Source organism: Crocuta crocuta, unplaced genomic scaffold (genome assembly GCF_008692635.1).
Source record: "Crocuta crocuta isolate KB4526 unplaced genomic scaffold, BGI_CrCroc_1.0 scaffold11, whole genome shotgun sequence".
In the NCBI taxonomy this organism is placed as follows: Eukaryota; Metazoa; Chordata; class Mammalia; order Carnivora; family Hyaenidae; genus Crocuta; species Crocuta crocuta.
The window spans coordinates 3,098,073-3,116,464 of record NW_027528624.1 but is presented as its reverse complement, the minus strand read 5'-3'; the positions used below and the strand labels follow the sequence as shown (position 1 = coordinate 3,116,464).

The 18,392-nt window shown below is 44.8% G+C and overlaps 1 protein-coding gene and 1 non-coding gene across 9 annotated transcripts in view; one reads left to right on the top strand and one right to left on the bottom strand.

Moving 5' to 3' along the window:
• Positions 1-18,392, bottom strand: part of ARID1B (AT-rich interaction domain 1B) — a 291,898-nt gene that overhangs the window by 75,112 nt on the left and 198,394 nt on the right. For all 8 annotated transcript variants that reach the window (XM_077755104.1, XM_077755108.1, XM_077755105.1 and 5 more), the window contains one exon: positions 17,637-17,726. In XM_077755104.1, the coding sequence (XP_077611230.1) occupies positions 17,637-17,726 (90 nt within the window). The remainder of the gene's footprint in view (positions 1-17,636; positions 17,727-18,392) is intronic.
• Positions 13,676-13,782, top strand: LOC144224247 (U6 spliceosomal RNA). Its single transcript, XR_013332994.1, has one exon. It is a non-coding gene; the product is annotated as a U6 spliceosomal RNA (small nuclear RNA).

Genomic DNA, 18,392 nt, shown 5'->3' with positions numbered 1-18,392 from the left:
CCCCACCCCCAGCCCCCAGTGTCCTGAGCAGCCACCGTTCACCTTGACTCCTAAGCGCTGCAGACCTGCGAACCCTGACCCAGACCACCGCTTACGGGTCCATGTGAACAATGNCACACAGATGTCCCCATTAGCCGCCCCTTCCCCTCCCCTCGTTTCCTATGTCTGTTGCCTCTGCAGCTGCCCTGTTTCTCATCCTCCGCTCCCCTCCATTCTTCCAGAAGCCTGGCCTGCGCTCATTTCCCTCTCCCCCCACCCCCGTCTCCAAGCCTCAGCGCCACCCACCGCCGCGGTGCTCCTTCCTCCTCACTTTCACAAAGCTGCCAGAACCATCGGCCAGGAGTAAAAAAGGAAATCAGAGCATGTCTCTCCGGCATGACAGCCCTCAAGGCTTCGCTGTGAGCCCGGGCACCACATGCAAACCCCTGACTCTGGCCTGGGCTCCTCCGTGGTCGTGCGTTCCGGTCTCACCCCGACCCCGTTTCCTATGGCTCGGAGCAGCTAACATCACATAGCACAGCCCCCGAGAATGTTCCCCCACCTGCCGGGGCCCTTCCCTGGCTGCCCACCCCTGGCTGTTTCTTACTTGTGTTTCTTCACAGCATTTCTCATAACTGGTAATCATTTCCCTGTATTTCCAACTCCCTCAGCCTCTCTCTCCCAGCTCAACATCAGCTTCGCAAGGGCAAGGATCAGGTTTGTCTCAGGGCTGCTTCCCAAGTGCCAGCAAGCGTCTGGCACGTGGTAGGGAACTACTGATTGAAGGAATGAGTATTCAATTCCTCATGCGCTCAACAGAGCGGGGAGCACAACAAAGTAGGTGCTTATTAGCAGGTAGCTATCCACATGAATAAAGAAAATACATCTTTCAGTTACGCAGAACCATAACGGCAAGGTACATCCAATCGCCAGCCATTCGGGCAAAGATCAGCAAGTATGTAGAATGAATGTGGAAGACCCACTGTGACAGAGCACAGGACATGTATCTAAGAACAAGCTAACACCATCAAACCAGCATGCTAACAAAGGGCAGTCTGAAGAACAGCTCCCGGAACCCAGGAGCTTGGGTTGGTGACAGGTCTCATGTGTCGGGTGAGGGCTCTAGTTCCCTACGTCAGTGGGGGTGGGGTGGGGGCAGAACCCAGAGAAGTGGCTTCTAGAGAGTCTACTGAGGCAGCTGGGGGGAAGATGAGGCCCAGATCCAACATCAGCTTACAACCTGGGGGGGTAAATGAGGCAGGGCATTTGCAGAAGCCACGGTTTATATTTCAGTTAGGAAAAAAAAAAATCTTTCAACATGGCTTCCTCTAAAGAGACAGAATAAAATAAAACTAAGAAGAGCTATTCCATTTATTTATAAAGATAAGTCTTATGAAATTGGGCTCAACTGGCAGCTCCTAGATATAAATCACCATAGAAAATGTTTGCTTTCTCAAATCTGAAAACAAACAGAAATCAGAGCACTGAAATTACTATAAATGATTGCATCTTAAGATGTTTCATGAAATATTTATCTAAGCTTTACTATAAAATTCTCAAGAGTTTCATATAGAGTCCTGTTTAATAAAAAATGTATTTAAATTCCATATAGACTGTGTGGGTTTTTCTTTCTTTCAGAGAATGGCCGCTGTCTTCTTCATTAGTTCAAGAAAATAACACAGGTCCTTTTCTGGGGCATTAAATTTCACTTCAACCATGAAAGTGTCCATGCTGAAGGATTTAGGACCTCTGATAATATAGTACATCTTCAGGTTATTGCTGCCTTTGGGACACTTAATAGGCTTAAGGTTTGTTCAAATGAGTTCTAAGACTTCTTACCAGGGCAAGTTAGTTCTTTATTTCTGACTGTTTACTCAGTCCTTAAACATATATATGCCATGTTCCACTTGAATTCCCTTACTCATCACTGGGATTTTGCAGAAAATCAAGTTTGCGAAAAGATTCCAAGAGAGACGGAACACTAAAACAAATTCAAATGGATCGTGTCACGGCCTCCAGTGCCATAATGCAGACACAAGGTTCTAGGGGTGTGGAATGCACCCTCCTTCCAGAGAAGTTAAAACTGGAAAGCTATTTTTTTTCTATGGATGCTTTTGCTTCTGCAATGGTTCCGCTTACACAAGCGTCCTGAAATCTTGTTTCATGTTTTCGGCGAGACTCCTCTCTTTCCACATGTTCCCCAAGACGACGGAAGGAGAAGGTGACGCCACTTGCCTGCCTCCCTTCTGAGCATTGGTCATAATGGCACTCATCTGGGAACACAAGGCCGAGACTACGGTCTGGTTTGCGTCACTAGCTTAGACTCTACTGGGGGAGACAGATAAGTAAATAATCACGTTACAGTGTGCACTGATCCAAGGAGCTGTGTGACCTTCAGCAAATCCTCATTTGTCTGAGCCTCAGTTTCCTCGTTTTAAAACGAAGAAGATGCTGCTGTCAGGTCAGCTGGGATAGCGTGTGAACATGTTCTGTGAGATGCGATATAGACAAGAGATCAGATGATAATTTTCTGGTTTATAAAGTGCCACAGATATCTTTTAACTGAACACCTCACATATGCAGATACATCCTTTCTAGCTAGAATGAACAGCTCATTTTTATGTTTTTTTTTTTTTTATTTAAACACGTGGAATCCATGTTACTCTAGTTCCTGTGTAACTCTACAAATTCCAAAGATGATACGAAGGTTTGAGAAGGTATACAGTTGTCTCCCTTGACCTGTGGGCTTACATTCCAAGCCCCCCAGTGGATGCCTGAAGCTGTGGGTAGTGCTGAACCCTATGTATACTATGTTTTCTCCCCATACAAGCATACCTATGATAAAGTTTAATTTGTAAAATTGGCACAGGAAGAGATTAACGTCAATAACTAATATAAAACAGAACAATTTTAACAACATACGGTAATAAAACCTATGTGAATGTGGCCTCTCTCTCAAAATACCGTATGGCACCCACGCTGCTCCTTCTTGGGGTGATGTGAGATGACACAATACCTACACGATGAGATGAAGGAGGTGAAGGACACAGGTGTCATGACGTGGGTTAGGCTACCACTGACCTTCTGACCATCAGAAGGAGGACCATCTGCTTCTGGCGTGTGGCTGACTGCGGGCAACTGAGACCTGGGCACAGCGAAGCCACAGATGAGAGGTCGGGGGGGACCTCCGTATCCCTATCTCTTACCGCTGAGCTCCCCTCGCCAAGTGCAAATGGTTTTTAACGTATGCTTTCAGAGGTGGTATTTCTCTTACCATGAGTAAAGGTGAACATTTTGTTTAATAGCTGCTTTTAGTTCCTTTTCTAGAACTATTTCTATCATTCGCCCACCTTTCTTTTAGTCACTCTGTCCTGACTGTGGAGTATTTCATTTTGCGGATACAGCTCCTCTTAGGAGACGGTTGTATGGCTCATGGACGCTCGTGTGCCCGCCGTCCAGGGGAGGGGGCTCCGTGGACACTCGTAGCAGCACAGACCACCAGCTGTCTAAGCAGGAAAGCGATACGACCGGACCTGGAGCTTCTAAAAGCGAATTGTGCTAGAACCTGCAGCCTGAGGAAAGGGCTGCACGGCGGGGAGGCTAGAACAGAAGCCCGGAGGCCAGTGAGGAGGAGGCAAAGTGACCCGTTAACAGAGAATCACAATTAAATGCTGGTAGCAATCCTGCCGGGAAAGGCTTTGGCTGTGCACAGAACTGTATTTTCAAAAGGCTATTGAATATCACCGTAATCTAAACGAACTGCTGCAAACTTTGAAGACAAAAGTTGGCTGGAAACGAAGAATGTCTTCATTTCATTCTAAAGATAGAAACTCTGCGTGTCTATTATTGGTTTCCTCAACTGCAAATTAGGGCCAAGTGCGTCCCCTTCATAGAAATGGTGTGGGGATTAAATGACATAATACACATGGAAGCCTTACAGCAGGTGCACAGGATAGTGGGCTGTCAACGGTCACTAGCTGCTGCTACTGTTACCCATTCACAGCAGGGGATCAAGAAGGGCAGTAAGGACCCCGAGCCGGAGTGGTGGTCCTGGCCCTTCCGGGTCTGCTGTGCAGAATACGGCAACTTACATAACCTTTCTGGCCTCAGTTTCCTCGCCTCTTAACTGCGGAGGATGAGGAAGCACTTAAAAGGGACACTTCTAGCTCTGGTTCTCAATTCTGGCTGAAAGCACTCTTCCCCCACTAGGAAAAGCCGAATCAAGTTTGTAACTTCCATGTACATTTATTGGGGAGGTTTCTTGCTTTGTTTTGATTTTAACCTTTATTTTGGGTGAAAAAAAATGTTAAAATGTTTCCAGAAACTCAAATTCCAACCAAGGACTGTCTACCTATTTATGGTGACATATTTGATTGTATTTTTGCTTCTTTTAGAAAGTTATTATAAAACGGCAGCTTGCAACGTGGTTTGTGAATAGAAAAAACTGACAGCTGAGAGAATAAAGCTGCTTTTTAAAAAAGGTGTGAAGTTTTTCTAGTTAGAAGCCATCTGAATTTAGAAAACCAAACTTTCTAGTAAGGGAAATTTAGAAAGAATAAAACGCATCTCCTATATATTAGCAAAGTGTATTTTATTATTAGATGTACTATGGAATCATATGTCCCAAGTAAGTATCTAACGTGGGAAACACAAACTTTGGGAAAAAGTACTGGATGAGATTATTTACATTATATAAAGTACTTACTGAAAAATCACAGAAACTACAGATGAAAATATAACTTGTGCATTTTATCTATACAATATATCCACAGGTTTATACCAATGAATTTAGTCTTTCTGAGTCCTTCATTACATGTGTACCCAGTCTCACACACTGGTACCGCCACATTCCAAATGAAAAGACACATACTTCTCATAAGAAAACTCAGAGGTGCCCTTTAGAGGAAAAAAAAAAAAGAAAGAAAAGCTATGCTCTCAGAGAAATGCATTGTAATAGGAAACACACACACACACCCACACACACCCACACACCCCCATCTGTTTGGAATCACAACATGTGGGTTAGGGGCTGCCCCTCCGACCCACCGTGTGGACCGCGGGCTCTCATGTACATAGCAGCACTTCCTGCCCTGGCTTACAAGATCATTTTGAGGCTCAAATAAAGAAACCCAATGCAAACGCTCTACAGAGGCATGACTACTGCCTTTCCCGGGATGCCGCGAGCCCCTCCTTCAGCGGCGAGCTCCCGCCTGGGCGATCACCCCGGCCGCTCATCCACAGCAGCGCTGCACAGCCTCCCCGCGAGCCGCAGCCCTACTCTGGCGCTTGCGGAAGGGAAGGTGGTGACGGTGAGAGGGCACCGAAAAGCACGAGATGGCACCCTGTCCCGGAAGACCTTTAAATTTGGTTGAGGGGCGAATAAAGCCTAACAGCGGGGAAGGAGCATGAAGCGAGCGTGCGAAGCCCCCGAGCCAGGTGGCCGGCCACGTGCAAGGCCCTGGGGGAGGAGCACGGCGGGGACGGAGGCTGCCCCGGGGACGCTCGCAGGCTAGCGGCGTCACGCAACGCAGGGCCGGGCACGCGAAGAACCGAAGAAAAGAGAAGTCCGGGCGCTGCGAGGGTGGAAGACGAGGGCGCAATTGGGCCCGGGGCCCGGGAGAGCGCGCTGAAGGGTCCTGCTGGGTGGAGGCCTCAGCGACCCGCCCGGAAACAGGTGCGGCCGGCGCTCCCAGGGGCTGCGGCACCTGCGCTCAGCGCACTCCTCCAGGCCCTGGGGCCCTTCGCCTGTTCCCTGGTTACACATTTTACCCCCCGTCTCAAGTCCTCCCTTGGCCACCCCGTAACTGCCAGCAAGCGACCAGCACAGGAAAGGGCAGCACCACCTCCCACATCGTCCAGCCCCCCCGGCCATGAGCACCTATGTCCCTGCTGTGTCCCTCCACGTCCCCTTCCTTTCAGAGGAGAGATCTGTCTCACGCAAGGGTAAGCGCTCTTAGCGCCTTCTCTTACGCTCTGACTCCTGCCCTTCCTCATCTCTTCGGGGATCTGTCAATCGTGTTTGTTCAAGACCTAGCCCCGGACTCTTGATTGCTTCACAGAATGAAGTCCAAACGTATTAGGTCAGCACACGAGTCTTTCCAAATTTGGCCTGACCTACTTCTCCAGCCTCACCATGTCCACACGGTCCTCATGGGGTCCCCACTCGGTTTTGACCATTCAGACAATGTTTCTTCCCTGTAGGCATCAGGTTGCTTGAGGCTTGCCAAGTCCTGGCACCTTCATTCACTTAACAAGTATTTACTGACTACCTCTCATGTTCCAGACAGTGTGCCATTGACTGTCAGTAACCGCGGACATTTAATGAACATATATTATGTGCTAATAGCTTTGTTCTTCTTCAGCTCATTTAAACTTCAAAACAACTATGGAGACACTGAGGCTCACAAAGTTTAATTTGTGAATTAAGACATTCTTAACCATAACCCATAGTTAAGAAATGTATTTTATATCACGATCCAATGTGTGTATGTGAACATGTGTCTATATATTCACAAGCAGGTTCACACACATACTGTTTCATGAAACAATGGCTACCCATATTGTGTGAAATGCACTCTGATATTTAAAAAATGTATTTTTTTAAAATTTATTTTTAATGTTTATTTATTTTTGAGACAGAGAGACAGAGCACGAGCTGGGGAGGCTCAGAGAGAGAGGGAGACACAGAATCAGAAGCAGGCTCCAGGCTCTGAGCTGTCAGCACAGAGCCCGACGCGGGGCTCGAAGCCATGGACCACGAGATCATGACCTGAGCCGAAGTCAGCCACTTCACTGACTGAGCCACCCAGGTGCCCCTAAAAAATGTATTTGAGTTTAAAAAAAAAAAAAAAAACCCTCACTAAATGGGAATCACTGTTTGAAAACAAAACACTCGACTGTGCCCTCTACTGAGTATGCCGTTTTCACAGCGTGCCCACAAGGCCATCCACCTCCACGTAACAGACTCCAGTCCTTCCTGGCCCCGCCTCCTGTGGTCTTTGACAGCATTCCTCGGCCTTCCAGAAAGCACCATGCGTGTCAGCTGAGGCAGAGCGGTTACCACACTGCCCTCGCTACCATCTGGAGCACCTGTTTCTCCCCCAGACTAAGTACTGCGGCTTTGAAGCACGTTCTCTCGGCATCTGTGTCCACAGGATCATGCAAGTTGCCTGGCACAGATTCAGAACCAAAGACATGTTTGTAACAAGTAAGAAAACATCTTCATCCAGAGGTCCATTTACTTTTACTTTACAAAAAAGAGTTTAATAAATGTCATGGTCTGGCTCCTTAATGCACAGTATATTTGAAGAACCGTTTCCAGGGAAAGGAAGTCAGCGCCCTGAGAAAGGAGTCACTGACAAAAGCCCAACAGGCAGAAAGCCTGGTTTTCTTTCACATAATTATCTGTCAAATACATTCACTCTGCCCATCTCCACTGTCATTTGTGGTTTTGCCACATACGGTTAAGGTGACTTTAGGTCAGTTAGTCAGCAGTTAAGCCTCAGTTTCCTTTTCTGAAACACGTGGATGACAAGGGAGCCTACATCCTAAGGTTAAGTGAGAAAATGTTATGGGCAGCTAGCGCCTTCACACAGCACCAAGGCTCAATAAGTGATAGCTATTATTATTCATATTATTTTTAATACAACCCACCATTTATTTCCTGTCTGAATGGCTCCAAGTTTCCAAACTAGCTTCCCTTTGCCAGGCTCCCCTACAAACCATTCATTCCGGTGGAGCCAAGAAGTGCTGCAAGTCCCTGGACCATGGTTAATTCACCAAGGTGACAAATGCCACACCCTGCGAGCCTCCTGGCGTGCAGCCTGACGCCCTTCCCCAGGTAGCACGCGGCTCTCTGTTGCTGTGCGGGCCTGCCTGCTCTACACCTCTTCTGACAGAGCCAGCAATAGCTGGTGGGTCGCTTTCCTCACCCAGTTGACTATCTAGAAAGCTTTGCCCTTTTCCAGAGAGCTAGTTCCAGAAATAATTGGCCAGTCATGTTACTTGGCTCAGAAAAGCTAAGCTTGTCAGTCTCGGGCCACTCAACCAACAGCTACGGTACTGATGAGCTGTGAGTGGCACAAGACTCAGCGTACATCCTTCCTGATCCGGCAGACTCCCCAGAGCATGCCTTTTAAATGAGAGAGAGAGAGAGAGAGAGAGAGAGAGAGAGAGAGAGAGAGAGTGAGTGAAAGAGAGAGAGAGAGGAGGGAAGGAGAGGGAGGGAGGGAAGAAGAGTGGGAGAAGGAGGGAGGAAGGGAGGGATAGATGGGTGGGGAGATACAGAGAAAGAGATGCAGAGAAATGGACTGAAATATCAAGATTCTTGTCAAGTGCCTGAATTGATTCTCAAGGTAAAGAGCCAGGATCTTGACTTGTTTATCACTGGATTATAAGCACTTACGACCAATGACTAACTTGATAAACATCTGTGCAAAACCATTAGGGGTTGTGTGTGTGTGTGTGTGTGTGTGTGTGTGTGTATGGGGGGAGGGTAAAGAAGATAACAATTCTCATTCTACTTACAAGGAAGAACACTTGAGACCTCGGGCCAGAGGGAGTACTACTTGCTTTTCCGGTGGGGGCCGGTCAAGGAGCCCTGAAGCTCGTGTGAGAAAAGCCTGATCTTAGCCAGGCTTGTTTCTGCCACCCAGTAAGATGGAACGTTTACTCCAAGGGCACACTGTGCTAATTTAGATATCTAACTATAATCTAGTAATTTTTTGAATGCCATATTCTGCGTATTCAACAGCTAAAGATGGGAATGGAGGTGGTTGCCAGACTCTTACCTTAGTCACTTAGTCTGCATGGCAAGAACTATTTTCTTTGGAGTCATTCTTCTATATTTATATTAGTATCAATGGAAAATTCCAAGACAAACCATGTATTCTTATTATGTGGCGGTGTAAGTAATGGTAAGTGTAGGGAAAATGCTCCTGGTCTCTATTCTAGAGGCCGATCTGAGACAGTAAGCCAGGGACATTTTCCCTTTCTCCATTACAAAACAATCCACTCGTTGCTACCTTAGGAAACTGGTCTAACAGAGAATTAGCATTTCTAAAATGTTGCTTTATATTATTATTAGGTTAAGTGAGGTTTCAGGACCTTTCAAGTTTTTTCTTCAGCATTGTACCATTTGTGGTTTAATAAGTGGACATTTTTCCTGGTTTTACAAACAGCATGTTATAGAATTGTCTAATTTGCAAAAAAGAAATTGTTTTATAGGAAAGATCCAGCATTACTATCTAAACCTTAGTGTTTCCAAAAGAAAAAAGAAAAAGAAACTGATTTACGCAACCATTATAAGCAGTCACATTTTCCTTCTGGACATGAAATGAACACAAGAGTATTTTTATGTAGGAGTGAGGAAAAACTTTTCATGGGGCAAGACGGAGATAAAGCTTACCTGTAGAAGGACTTTAAAAATTTGCAAAAGTAGGATGGAATGATACTTAATTAAAAAAGTTAACTGGCCATTAGGCATCTTTGGGGGAGATGACACAGAGGAAAATGGAGCAGAGAGCTCCGGGAATCCAAACAGGCCATGGTGGGTCGTCGCAACTCCGAACCAGTCACTGATGAGCTCAAGTACTATCTGATGAAAACGCGTGCCCAAGGTGAAGGGTGCACAAAGCCGATTTAGAAACAAAGTCAAAGAAACAGTCAAGCAAAAATGGAAACCTTCAGGATATTAAATTGGGAAGCATTTTAACATGGATCTCAGCCTCCAATGGTATGTCCGTTTCCTCTTCATGCAGCCCAACAAATTCTGCAACATTGAGTGTTGCAGGCTTTAAATCCTGTTGGAAAACAGAGGCAGACACAAAGCTCATGCCATGGCTCATCCCAGCCATGAAAAAGGAAAGAGCGGAGGCAGAGTGAGAGTGGCGGCTAATGCAGGGCAGCAAGGGGGCACGGGACCGATGACATGAACACACGACTTCTTCCTCGGAGGTGCTGGAGGACTCTAGCACTGCCAGGACACCAGCAAAACACCCAAGGTTCCATGAGCCACCAAAAAGCGGGGCACGTTTTTCCTCTGGCACACGGACAATTTGTTTTCATGTTGGCACCTGTTAAGAATTCACAGAACTGCCTTGTTTCTTCAAGCCAGTTCAATAAAAGATGTTTCCCCACGTGTGTGAAATAATGGTCACACGCTGTACCACCTCGGCGGAGAGTCTCCCGACTATAACGACAGACAGAGCGATTTCTCATCGCAAATAGGTGTCAGGTTCCCATTTGGGGAGAAAAATAGATTTTAAAGAATATTCTTGTTACATTTTAATATCTCCAGTGTTTATTTGCCGGCCCGCTCCCCTGCACAACGTGAAGTGCTTGGAGGAAGACAGAAACTAATGACCCGTTCGAGGCTGGACCCCAGGCCCCCCGGGGCTCTCCCAGCTGTGCTCCCAGGTTAACTGGCAGGATCACTCTCTCCTCCCTCCCTGCACCGCGGCGCCCCACATTCAGAGGCACAGACGCGAGCATCTAAGTTCTCCCCATCCGCCCCCCGACAGAACCCTCTCGGCTACTGACATCATCTATCACTGGGCAAATGAGAGTCCGGGGAAGCATCAGACTGATTACCCAGATGGTAGATGGGGGCAAAATATCTGGCCTTTCCTTACACAAGTCTTTCTGGCATTAGCTGCACACGTCCGCTTCGGTGCTGAGAGCAGAGGCAGTTTTATGCGTGTTACTATATGCTGGAGGAGCGGAGGAACTGCGTTTTAAGGCTTTCAACTTCAACCCAGGTGTCCCCTGAGTCATTTGTGCCTGATGCTTATGCTTATTATTAGTATTTGCACAGCGCTTTGCAATTTATAACCTTCAGATATGAGGCTGCATTTGATCCATGCAACAAATCCACAGGACACTCTGATCCTCACTTCACATATGAGGAAGCAGAGATTTAATTAATTGTCCAAGGTCACAAAAGTAGTTAGGGGTAAACCGCGCACCTGAACTCAGGTTTCTTGGTTCCAAACTCCCTGAAGATTAAAACGAGGAAAAGCACATACTACGTAAGCACTGGAGTGAGGAGGCCGAACGAGGCCACACGGTGCTCACAGGCACAGAGCCCAACGCGAGGTCTGAGCTCACAAAGCACAACATCATACTGGAGCACAAGATGGACGTTCAACCAAATGAGCCACCCAGGTGCCCCTGGACAACTCATTTAACGCCAGACTCCATGTGTGAGGACTTCAGCTCGGCTTGAAGTCATGTCTGTACAGTTACAGAAATACATCCAGGAATGATGGGGGCAGCAGAAGTGGTAGCTTTAATCTGGTGCAAGATCAAAATGGCCACCATGTTGTAAGAGAGATAAATACCCTACGCCACAGCAAATGACCTTTAAAGGTAAAACTGAGAGAAGACTGATTAATATGGTAAGCTTTCTTAATTTAAGAACAAGACATGTTTTGTTCTTTGATTGGTCTGTGCTCTGAAACAACTTGAAACTTCTGAATTGGTGTGAAGACTGAATTATTTTCTGTGGTCCGGCTCAATCTTTGTGGAACATCTATTATACATGAGGCTCTGTCATAGACACAGGGAATCAGAGTGTGAACAAGATTCAGTTCTGGCCCTCAAGAGCTCAGTTTAATTTATAGTAAGACACTCGATCTATTTTGAGAGATCTCTTTTTTTTGCCCTCGGCATTAAAAAGTAAGAGAAAGATTTGCCCTAAGCAAATAGAATGTGCCTAGAAATTCGACGAGGAATTCTATTAGGACTTTAAAAAGCAGCTAAAATACACCACTAAAGAGTCAGAATAAAATTATACCAAGGCAATTAACATTTGGGATTAATAACGAGAAAAATAAGAGACTAATGAAGACATATTCTGTTCACTCTACATAAAATAGGTTAAGTTTGAAACTTCATACTTTGGAAGCACACAAATTCTGACTCACCTTTTCAGGGTAGGCGCACAAGAACATCTAACTGTCCAATCTCGCCCGTCTGCTACACACTTTCTCTAGATAATGGCGCTATTTATATTTATAAAAATGGAACTAATGATAAATATCACTGTGAACATCAGATTCCAAAGATGGGAATTTTGTGATGCTTTCTGACACACAGTGGGGCCAAGAAAGGAGTCTGGCTGGATTAAATACTTGAGATGTACAAAATGCAAAGTTTTGCTATTTTCTCCAAGTCCTGCAGCTGCGGGGTAAACCCACACCTTCCCTAGCTCGTCTCATCTGTTGTGGCTGCTCAGAGTAAGGGCCAGCTTTCCATCATGTGCGGTCAGCCCGTACGCTCTGACAGCAACTCTGCATGAACAGTAAAGGGAGAGAGAGAGAGAAAAGGTTACCGGGGAGTGGACAAGAAAGANGCTATTCAATAATTCTGGAAGATTTCACCCAGGACCCCTTCCGTGCAGATCTGACAGTCACAGGACGGTGCCAAAGAACTGCCTCCAGCGACAGAATACATTTGCTGCCACATCACAGTCCTGCGGAAGCATCGGCTCTGCTTGTAATCCGCGTCCAGAAGGGAAAGTTTCTAGTGGTTCTGCTTTCAGCATATCTCAAGGACTAATTAAATCCTCATTACTACTTTCTAATTATTCAAATACTATGGGATTACGCTGAGGAAGTCCCTGCTGGCGCACCAGATGAAAAGGGTTAAATAACGTACGTTGATTCGGAGAACCCAGATCTAGTGCAGACCTTCAGAAAACCACCAGCATTAACATGAATATTTAACTAGACACCACTGTGAAAATTAAAAGGGAATTCAATTAAAAGGTTTTCAAAAAATTAATTCTGACCTCTCTACATCTGTCCAAATAAATAAGCCTTCTTGAAACGTTTTCACCTAATTGCTCATCCAATAACTAGAAGGGCATTTGCTAGTTTCATTAAGCTTAACATTTTACGGGGGTTAAAAATGCAATCATTTTAGTGTTAATAATAATTATACTTATTTATCTACTCAGATGACTGAGTAGATACTCTCTCCAAGCCCTCTTGGAAAACAGGGCAACATATGAAGGAGCCATTTCCTACTGCTTTTCTCAAATTTTAAGACACACAAATTAAAGATTATACCATGAGGATAAAATGAATCTAAACTCATTAGCCACATTTGCTTGTAACATTTATTTTAGTATTTTAGGGTTATCTGAACTCTTCTTCCAATGCCTTGGGTGCTATAATTTATACTGCTTGATTTTTTTTTTCGGTGACGTGCTTTAATACCAATTCTGTATGTTACTAAAGGAGAACTACAGAGAGAAGATTTGATTTAAGACAGAAACCAGCGGCAAACGTGTTATGGAATACTAACGTGAAGTTCCGACCTTTCTTCTTTTAAACTTCTATCAACAATGAAGAAGTTAAGACCAAATAACTCGAACGAATTTTCTTTATTTGGTCAGTAGAAAGTTCTAGCGCCACATAAAGTGCAAACGGGAGAGTGCTAAGTCAAGTGCTTTACCAGAGAGAGCTGAGAACGTGCAGGAGACAGCACCACAGGAGAGTAAAGAGGCCAGCAAATACCTAAAACGTGTCCCTTCTTTTTGTACGTGGCAATGGCCATGTCCATGTTTTCCTGCATACACCCCTTTCAGAGACGGCAAATAGGAAACTGTAGAAACTCAGTCATGTTTGCCTACAAGGTGGGGAAATGGATTTGTGACTGCTGTCCTTAGACAGACTTGAAAGAGAAGCCCCAGGTGCTCGCTTCAGCAGCACATATACTAAAATTGGAACAATACAGAGAAGATTAGCATGGCCCCTGCGCAAGCATGACACGCAAATTCGTGAAGCTTTCCATATTTTTAGGACTCTAGATGCTGGCGAGGATGTGGAGAAACGGGCACCCTCCTACACTGTTGGTGGGAATGTAAACTGCTGCAGCCCCTCTGAAAAACAGTGTGGAGGTTCCTCAAAAAATGAACACTAGAACTCCCCTATGACCCAGCAATAGCGCTGCTAGGAATTTACCCAAGGGACACAGGAGTGCTGATGCACAGGGGCACATGGACCCCAGTGTTCACAGCAGCGCTCCCAACAATAGCCAAGACCTGGGAAGAGCCTCAGTGTCCATCAACGGACGAATGGATCAAGAAGATGTGGTTTATCTATACCATGGAATACTACATGGCAATGAGAAACAATGAAATCTGGCCATGTGTAGCAACATGGATGGACCTTGAGGGTGTTATGCTGAGCGAAATAAGTCNAAAAAAAGCGAAGCCCCAGGTCAGAGGGCAGGGAACTGGAGATGGGGGAGGGCACTGCAGGGACTCGGGAACACTGAGCTGGGCCCCCGGGCAGCGTGCCGACTCTGCACCCAACTTTGCGAAGTGGACCTGGTACTGCCAACACCAGTGCGGTTCGGATCCCAGGTCAGCCTCAGGTTTGCAAAATTCCCCTCAACCGAGTACACAGTAAACTGATAAATGTTCTTCCTGAAAGGAATCCAAGGACCGAGTAGGAAGAAAGGATGTCAGGGTGAGGGCTCAACTCCCTGAGCCCAGAGGCGGCCGGGCTCCAGGGTGTCAGTACTGCTGTCCTTCGCGAGGACACTGGGAATAACCAGAAAACCGCCTCCGAACAGAAGCAGGCGGCCGCTCCGGCTTTGTGCAACTGTCTCTAGGCAAGTGTGTTTCTAGATTCTTTGCCATTAAAGAAAATCTGTCTCCTGTGGGTAAATTAAAGAAGCTGTGTGCATCTGGAATCTTACTCTCTTATCTTAACTTATTAAAACAAAGTTAAGTGTAAAAGGAATTGCTCAACTTGGCTGTTTTAGTACTCAGCAGTGCAGAAGCTATGTTCTTGTCTACCATGGTCCATGGGGTCTCAGAGAGGATACATTTTAATAGGAGGCCAACTCACCAAAATACCTTTTTCCTCTCTGCTTCTTTCATCCCTTCCCTAGGTGGGGAGCAGGGGAGGATCTATCAATTGTTAATGTATAAATGAAGTTAAATTACTTCTCAATACATGGGAGTCAACACTGAGGACTTTTCTAGCGAGTGTCTCCTCAGATCTGCTGTGCACTGTATGTACTGTTGATACATACCCAAAGGTGATAAAACAGACAAGAAAAATGTTATTATTATATCAAAGCATTATAATGACTGGCATTTACCATTAAAACACCTGATCAAATGCCATTAAGAGCTAACATTTCCCCCTAGATTTTAACAAATAACAGTCTTAAAAAACCAATCCTTGCTATCCGATTTTGGAGGAAACTGAACTCATGCACGGCAAAACACCATTTATCAGCCGTTTGGAAATAGAAGGTTTTCCTGGTTAGGGGGCTGTCCAACCAAGAGAAGGCACATCAGGGACACACATAACGTCTTTCAGAGAAAGTCTGGGGAACATGTTCATAAAAATGTGCCAACTATAAAATTTATTCTTGCTATTTGAAGGAAATGGTCATTATAACAACCCAGATTGTTCTGTATCCATTATCAGTTACCAAAACCGCACTGCATGTAATGAAGATAATGAGAGGGGAAAAAAATAACAAATATATCTAAAATAGTGGTTTTTATATAGTGACACCAGAAGAAAACTCTAGATTTTGCTTGCCAATGTATTTAAGTTAAAAGTTTAATTTAGCTGCATTTCCTAATTCTATCGTTGTTCACATTTGGTTTTCTACATTTTTCAAATGTTTTAAACACTTATCAGTTGGAAGACGATGGGGGACATGTTGGAGGAAGATCTAGGAAGGTTTCTCTTTTAGTTCTTAGCAACAAAGGCTGGGACCGTAGGGCTTCCCGACTGCCCTCCCCTGCTTGCTGAAGCAGCAGAAATCTCCCAGGGGGAATGATGTTACAGGGTTGTGTGAGGATTAAATGAAATAGCAAATATCTTCCTCTGAGCTCTGGGTCTGGCCTGAGCAGGTTTTCAGTGCAGGAGAATTTCTCTCATCTCTTTTTTCCCTCCATTTCCCTGCCCCGGCAACGCAACTCAGATGCAACCCAAGGCCAAGTAAAGGAGTTTGGAGAGAAGTCCCCGTCGCATGTGCTAGGATGCTGTCCATGAACTTCAAACTGTCCTCCAGATGGCCAGGGACACGAGGGGTTATCATAGAAAAAGGATGTGAGGTACAGGCTGGTTACAGTGGAGAGTTTAGAGGGACAAATGCACACACCACATAATTATTAAAACGTATTATATTGTCATTAGAAGGCAGTGGTTCTCAAAGTACGGTCCTCAGATCGGCAGCATCGGCAATCGCTGGGCATTTGTCCCAAAGGCTCTGCAGTGGCCTGCCGCAAGCCTACTGGCTCAGACATCTGGGGGTGTGGCCTAGTTATCTGTTTTAAGCAGTTCTCCAGGTAATTTTCAGACACCCTAAAGTTTGAAAACCATTAACTATTCCATTATTAAGGCATACTGTAGTATCTTAATAAGGGAATTAAAGTATTAGTTATACATTAAGTTATAATAAAAAAGTTAAATATGTTGCGATATTAGAAAATAAAAATTTCATTTTATTCCTACTAAATATTCATTTCAACGCAAATGATGTGCAGCTAGGGCTAATCCATCTTTCCATGGACGTACTTTCTAAATAACGGGGTGCTGAGTTATTAAACATGTAAAGTAACTAAAACCGTATAATTCCAATTAGAAGCAAACCATCATCTGTACAACTTATATAGAAATAATTATAAACATGCGGGGTCAGGAACCTTGAAATAGCAGCTACCGAGCTAGCAACTTCTGTCTTCCGGATAAGCGTGAGGGAGGAGGGGAGAGAATGAAAGTGCAGGCTCCGTGGGCAAGATGGGCGAGCCTAGACTCACAGGTAGTGGGAAGGGACTTGGCACAGCACCAGATGGTGCAATAGGCTTGTAAAGCCTGGTCTACACTAATCTGGATTAAGATCACCACCAACAAAAGTAGCTTTGCTACAGAAGGAGGGAAAGAAGACAAAGATGCACCAAGACCAAAGGCCTCAACCAAGTCAACAGTACATGAGGTCAACATGCCTAAGTGAGCTAAAGGTCAAAGAGTTTGCAAATGTGGGACACCCCGCAAGTTCAGGGCTTTGGGGAAAGCCCGTGGTCTTTCTTCTGGTTCCGGCACTAGTGAGCCTCTGAGAACGAGGAATTCCTATGGAACCTCTCTGGTCCTCAGTTTCTTCATTTGTAAAGTGAGGTGAATGGACTCTGCAATGTCTCAGGTTGGCTCTAGTACCAAGATCCTATAATTTTATAATATAAGGTCTTACCATGTGTATAAATTGTTACTGTTTAAGTATCATGGGACAAATAGTGATCAAAACAGCTAAGCATACACACATTCTAACATTTTACTTCATCAGGACCAATATCCAAATTGCATCATCGACAGTCCCCTTTACACAGCTAGGTCAACTGTCAGGCTACAGTCACGTATAATTTATGCTTCACGATGCTGTGTGGACATATATAGCCTTTGGGTCTTGAACTGTGCTTGGTAAAACTTCACCAGTCTGCAAGAAACCACCCTTCTTTTCCGTAGGCGTTGTTATATGTGTTGTTACATGTGTTATTTCGTTCATCAGAGGAGGAAACATAATATCCTTTGAAAATTATTCATAAGGAAATGCACAGATGACCAAATTCATATAAGCTTTATATACTCAAAGCACAAAGATATGTAAGACATGAGCTGAAGACTAACCTCTTTCCTGTGGCATTGGTGACTGGCTCAAGGCAGGATGGGAACTGGATTCTGACTGGCTCCCGGGTGGCTGAGGAGGCATCTGACTGCCTGCAAAACACAGGAAGGGAAGTGGGGATGGGGAGCCCCCTACATTAATGCTGCAATTGCGGAAAACCAAGACACAGGTACATTTATTTCATCTTAATGATCACAAAAGGTGTGGCCCCACAGAGAAAAAGACATGGCTCAAAAAGTGTGCGATTCTTCCCCTTTCTGGTAAAACAGAGAAGAAACACGGATAATCCTATTTACTAAACGATCGCCTGAGATGTTTAATTTCTTACAGAATGAGTTCCCAAGCTCACAAATAAATCAGCAGTCAAAATCTGACATATACTTATTTAAGGCATTTAATGAAATCTAAGACTAAGAGCTCAACTCATCCTCTCGAGTTTAAACCCGTTGGTAAGCAGCGAGGCATGCATAGTGGCCAACAACTTTTTGTTGGTAATATTTATTTAAAGTAGAAATATCACCCAATTTCTTAAACTTCTTTATAATGAATCAGAGATTTAACATAAACACAGGAGACGTCCATTCAAAAACATAAAACATAGTACTATAAAATGTAGTATATGTTAGCACTAAAGAAGGAAATACTATTCTGCACCTCTTTTGCTCTTTATTGCTTGCTAATAAAGTGACAGCATCTATTTAACATCTATTTGATTTCCATTTATTTAATGTGTGCTCCGTTTCTCTTTTCAAACTATA